Genomic DNA, 6670 nt, shown 5'->3' on the forward strand with positions numbered 1-6670 from the left:
GGAGGACAGTGCAACTGCTTCTCAGTTGTGCAGAGTGATCGTTACAAAGTGAACCATACAAACTTGAAAAACAGGGAAGAAGCATTCTTCAGGTCGTTAGGGTTGGGTGCATTGATTTCATGGTACCAGGCAGATTTGCTGTACAATAAATTTCACTTTATTAAAATATATTTTCTATTCATGGAATTTCTCAGCTAAGGGTTGCAAATTTGAAAATTGGTGCATAACTGTTTTGAAAGTTTAGCACCAGAGAGCCTACTGGTACTAAATTATACAACCCTTCCCTAATCAAGCCCCACACCCCAAACTTATTCTGAAATGCAAATATATAAAGTAACTGGCTGGCACTGAATTCTTTGCTGCTGGTGCCTACCTGTTCTGCGGCCATACTATGTGAACCTATCTGCTTTAAAACCAGTGCAGGAATCTGCTTAAGTCATGACTCCCTCCATGTAGTTTACTAAGCACTTACACCGTGTAACAAATTTTTTATTTTTTTTTTTGTTCCTGGGTAGTAAGTGTTATTTCCTAATTGCTTATGCCTCAAAAGTATAGAAAATGGCTATTATTCCCCACAAACTTTGCTTTTGTGACCAGGACAGTGATATTTTGAAATGTACCTATTTTCCAGAACATTCCAGATAGATTCAGTGCTGAGTAAACTTGGAGTAACTTCTAGAACTTTCCAGTAATATAAATAGTAGTATAAATACAGGGGCCTTAAGCCCACCAGTTCAGTTTGGTTCCAGCTGCCTAAGTGGATACATATCTGCATTTTTCTGAGATGGCATCAAGGTCATAGGAGACTTCAAAATGGTGGCATTCCTGATGGGTCTCCAAGGCGGTTTTACCAAGTTTCCCTGCTATCTTTGCCTTTGGGACAGCAGGGACACCAAGGCGCACTACCACAGGCGGGACTGGCCACAGCGGACCGAGTTCTCTGTGGGGAGGAACAACGTCAAGTGGGAGCCACTGGTGGACCCCCGGAAGGTGCTGATGCCACCACTGCACATCAAATTGGGCCTTATGAAACAATTTGTCAGAGCTCTAGATGAGGAGTCGGCAGCCTTCAAGTACCTTCAAGACTTCTTCCCTAAGCTGTCTGAGGCAAAGGTCAAAGCCGGTGTCTTCGTCGGACCACAGATAAAGAAGATCCTGGAGTGCAATGAATTCCCCAAGAAGCTCACTAGTAAGGAAAAAGCGGCTTGGAACAGCTTTGTCGCAGTGGTTCGGGGCTTCCTGGGCAATCACAAGGCCGAAAACTATGTGGAGCTGGTTGAGACTCTGGTGAAGAACTACGGCACAATGGGCTGTAGGATGTCCCTCAAAGTCCATATCCTTGATGCTCATCTTGATAAATTCAAGGAGAACATGGGAGCGTACTCGGAGGAGCAAGGCGAGCGCTTCCACCAGGATATACTGGACTTTGAACGCCGCTACCAAGGACAGTATAACGAGAACATGATGGGAGACTACATTTGGGGGCTGATTCGTGAAAGTGATTTACAGTATAATCGTAAATCTTGAAAAACGACTCACTTCTAAATCTTTTGTAGTCATTTTTGTATTACTTTAGTATAAATACGTTAATTTGGATTCATATGTTGTTTTTTTCTGACTTTATGTGAACGAAAAGACACAAATTCGCCTGTTTTCTCATTGGAAATAGGTAAATTTCAAAATATCACTGTCCTGGTCACAAAAGCAAAGTTTGTGGGGAATAATAGCCATTTTCTATACTTTTGAGGCATAAGCAATTAGGAAATAACACTTACTACCCAGGAACAAAAATTGTGTTACATAGTGTTATCTGTTTAAAATCTTGTTCTCTCATAACTGTGTAATACAACATCCTTACTTTGACAGAAAATACAGTTGTGGCAGATAAATGCATGAGTGACTAGACTTTGAGTACAGTAGTGGCCTTTACCAGTGAGCTATAGACCAGCAATCCTACAATCTAATTGGCTGAGCCTGTTTTCAATATTCCATCCGGTTTATAAGTAATTGTGGAAAAGTGGCTGATTGTGTACAGGTGCAGGAGTGATGCAGTGCATGCAGAAACAAACAAGAGAGTTATGTTCCAGTTGGAAAGGTATTTTAATTATATCCAGGTCTGGATACACAACAATGTGTAATGCGCAGCGTAAATAACAACGGGTTGCAATCCCAAATAATAAACACAAATATCTGCCCCACAATAATACAAACACGGTCACCAGTCCTGGGTGTGTGCAGCAGTGCTCGTAGTGGGTGATACAGTTTATTAGTGACAATCGTGCAGTGCTCTCCCGGTTTAGTGCTGGCCCTTGGCGACAGCTCTGGAACTGTGTTAGCCAATTACAAACAAACAAAAACACAACACTCACGATACACTTTTTGCAATACAGGTCTCTCACAGTCCTTCTCGGTTCTAGCAATTCAAAACAAATACGAAGAAACAGATTACGATTCTCCGTCCCCTTTAATGCTGTCACACATGACCCCTTGGTAAACAAGTGCAACCGCCTCTCCAATCTGCGGCTGACACGTCGTTTCCCTTTCGCGTCAATGCGTTCTTGCAACTGAGTCTCGCCTTCATCTAGACTGGCCGACTTCCCGACCCTGGGAAAGAACTGTCAGACCAGCCCGTCCAAAGAATTCTGTTCTCGCTGCTTAGCGCCCTCACGGGATGGGAAGGAGATTTACAACCAAGAATCACTGTATTTCTGTCACAGTAATTAATTTCAGTCATTACTGTCTGATACTACACTGCTTCAAATAGATAAGAGCTGAGGTGCAGGGTTTTATTGCGACTGGTAAACAGTTTTGTTATTGCAACCATTTCAAATTTTTAATTTCCATATGTATTATATACGTATTAATTTATTGTTTTTTTAAATGTCCATATTTTTCATTTCTGAATGTCCTGCAGTCATCTACAATGTGGAGCTTCATAACTGGTGGATGAAGTAGTGAGGTTTCTAATGTCGTCATTTTTCTCTATCTGACTCGCACATCAAAAAAACAATTAAATATTGAAAACAATGAATTAGTGAAGGGCCCTTATACAGTGAAGTACAACTGTGAATTGACTGCAATTGTGAATTATTTTCCACATCAGCTATTCCCTATGTAATTTGGCAGAAAGTGTCTTAGTTGAACTGAAATATGATGCAATTCATAAGGCACTCCCATGTCGATTTACTACAGGTTTATGTACCAGGATTCCATGGCAATGCTGCAATGGGAGTGGATATACTGCCTTTTTAAAGGTGGGTTCTGGTGAAGGAGACTAGAATTTGTGAATCCCACAAGGAACTTCAAGACCTGTGTACACCAGGTAAGAGATTTTATAATATCACAGAGGAGGTCATTTTTATGTGTATTGAGGCAGAGATGACTAAGCTTTTAAACATATTCTTACCTCTCATAACAACTTTTTCTGAATGTTTTGATGTTGACATCGGTGTTTTCCAGACTTTATTTACACTTTGATTGAGATTCAAGCCTGTTTATCTGCCATAATGCTGACCAAATGAGACTTTAGTCAAAATGTTTCTATATAGAACAAATAAATAAATACAGTTTTTATTTATATGAGAGCTTATTACTCTTTGTAATAATAATAATAATAATAATAATAATAATAATAATAATAATAATAATAATAATAAGTTATTATTATTATTATTATTATTATTATTATTATTATTATTAATGTTAAAAAAACAAGACACAAGGAAACACTGAGGCATATTAGAATAGGTTTATGTTACGTTACTGCCTTGGCATGGCATATCTGGTTTCAAGGGGATGCTGCATGCTTACTGTTCATTCTGTAGTTCAATCTCTGAGTGTGTACATTTATGCCAAGGTAAAGGGTAATACAGAGTAATAAAGAGTTAAGAAATGATGGGCCATATATTCAAAGAGTTTATTCTAGTTTTTAATGAACTCCTATTTTTTTATGGAAAACAGTCCATGTATTGATTTAAAACTGAGAAGCAAACAGCTTTAATGTGTGTGAAGGGTCACCAAGACAAGTACTTCAGTTGTTTGGTTCTAGTTTGATAAAATCAGCAAAATAAACAAGTTGTATTTTTCAAAGTGCTGTCTGCAAGATATTTACAACAAACAGCAGTAATTGTAAAGAATGGAAGGTAGGCTTTAATACTTTTTATTTGTGAAGGCTCTGAAGTAGACCAATAAGACAACACAAGACAATGAATAAAATCTACGTACGTTAGAATCATGTAACCAAAGTAACAAATACATATAATATCCCCATGACAATTTATAAATGTCACAATCTCATGTACTAAATTCATTTTTCTTCAACATACATCATAATAACATGGATTGCATAGTATTGTAATAATAAAGCATTACTTGCCAGTAAAAGACACATGAGTTAATGCACTTACAGGCAGGGCAGTGCTGGCTTTAGCATACTTACTTCAACCAATCGAATTACAGTAACACAGATGAATAAAAACAGGATTAAGCAAGTGACCACTGCTCTATAAGGTAAAAACTCCAATAACATTTTCCCTTTCTTTATCCAGACTACAAATAGCTCTTCTGGACAAGATGAACACCACCATCGATGACTCTTCCATGTTAAGTTTAGAGGGCTTCATTGTGTCTCCTGAAGCTGCTCATCCTCTTTTACTGTTAACATTGGCAGCATATCTGGTTATTTTTATTGGAAATGTTACAGTATTTTCTGTTATTGTTTTTCAAAAGAATCTACACGAGCCAATGTATCTCATGATATGTAATATGTCTGTTTGTGATTTGATTGGAAGCACAGCACTAATGCCTAGATTAATGGCAGACTTCCTCACAGAGGTTAGATATATCTCATATGCAGCTTGTGTCATTCAGGCGTTCTGCATTCATTTCTATAGTTCAGCAGCTCAACTGATATTGACTTTAATGGCTTACGACAGATACATTGCAATTTGTGACCCATTAAGATACAACAGCATAATGACAACTAGTACTTTGGTGAAGCTCTGCTCCCTTGCCTGGGGAGGGGCATTTGTTTTAATAATAATCCTGTTTGCTCTTACTCTTAGACTTCCGAGATGCAGATCACGGATAGGACATGCTTATTGTAGCAATGCAGCTTTATTTCTCTTATCCTGTGCCGACACGACTGTAAATAACATTTATGGCTTATTTATTTCATTTTTTCTAATCGGTTTGTCTTTTTTGGTTATTGTCTGGACGTATAGTAAAATACTAATTACATGTTTATATAAAAGGCAAAGCAGTAGTAAAAGCAAAGCCATTCATACATGTGCTACTCACTTAACTGTCTATATTATTTTTGAATTCACTCTTTTATTCACCGTGATTATGCAGCGATTTCAAAATGTCAACCCAAATGCACGGAAAATGTTTGGGGTGTTAATTGCGACCTTACCACCATTTGTTAATCCTATCATTTATGGAATTCATACAAAGAAAATTCGGAGTAATGTTTTAAAATGTTTTAAAAATACAATACTACCAAATCAATGATGCTGGTGGTGCATTATGCAACACTCAATTTAACTCTATTTAAATTTACACAAGTACATCAGTTCAATGAATAATAAATATATACAAACATGGTTCATTAATATGTATTAAAATAGATATAATAAAGCAAACAGGGAAGAAACACTGGGATATACTTTATTATCTATCATATTCTGTATCAATAGATCTTTTTATTATATTATTTTCCTAATATTATTGTACATTTATGATGAAACAATAAAAATTGTGGCAATCCAAATGAAATGAGTTGTGTTTGTGTAAACCCAAACCGTCATTCTTCCACAACATTGATGTGATGATTTATCTTGTTTATCTTCAATTCAGTTTGTGTTTTACAGGCACAAAGGTTTGCAGTGCTAACCTGGATTTGTGTTCTCCACAGCATAGTTACCCCATGCCCATGTGCAACATGCCTCACTGTGGCAGGGTGGCTGTGCGGTGACGTCAGGTCAGAAGCAGGAAGGAAACTGACACCAAGCAGTACTGCAGTTCAAAGTAAATGACACGGCGCGCCGTTTTATTTTTAAATAACAAAAATAAATAAAAAGTTCAAACAGAAAAAAACTGGGCTCGCAGAGCAAAATAAATATTTTAAATAAAACAAACACAAAATAAACAAAACCCAGGTCAGGCTGAGCAATAGCCTTCACTGACTGTACAAGTTTAATTTTTAATTTTCGTTTTCTCGCTCCTCACTCTCCTAATACACCAGCCCCGAGTGCAGAGAGCTGCAGGCTTTTATGGAGGTGACCATCTCCCGATTAGTCACAAATTAATCGATTAATTAAACTCGGGAGATGGTCACCTTCTGCACAAGGTTTTTTAATTATTTCTGTCAGAGGACAAGCACCAATCTCGCCTCTGCCAGAACACGTTTTAAAAATAAAAACAAAACAACAAAACCAGCGGCGCTTCACCGTCATATAAAGACATAAATACAAAAATAATAAGTTGCACAGGGGCGGAGGGGGAGAGCCTGTTCTAAAAATAAATAAACAAATCAATGTACAGGGCACCTCTCCCTGTTACTCTCACAAATAGGGTACATTTTAACAAAATGGGGATCCTAGATAAAGAGTCTGAGCTTGAGCTCTGAGCTTCAACCGGTCAGACACGTTACCATAATACAAACTGTGTA

At 37.7% G+C, this 6670-nt stretch overlaps 1 protein-coding gene across 1 annotated transcript; it reads left to right on the top strand.

Moving 5' to 3' along the window:
• Positions 1–3080: 3080 nt before the first annotated feature.
• Positions 3081–5654, top strand: LOC117406261 (olfactory receptor 52K2-like). Its single transcript, XM_034010202.3, has 2 exons — positions 3081–3322; positions 4548–5654. The coding sequence occupies exon 2, from the start codon at positions 4573–4575 to the stop codon at positions 5509–5511; it is 939 nt and encodes a 312-aa protein (XP_033866093.3). The 5' UTR covers positions 3081–3322; positions 4548–4572; the 3' UTR covers positions 5512–5654.
• The last annotated feature ends 1016 nt before the right edge of the window (positions 5655–6670 follow it).

The sequence above is a fragment of the Acipenser ruthenus genome, chromosome 9 (assembly GCF_902713425.1).
Source record: "Acipenser ruthenus chromosome 9, fAciRut3.2 maternal haplotype, whole genome shotgun sequence".
Taxonomy (NCBI): Eukaryota; Metazoa; Chordata; class Actinopteri; order Acipenseriformes; family Acipenseridae; genus Acipenser; species Acipenser ruthenus.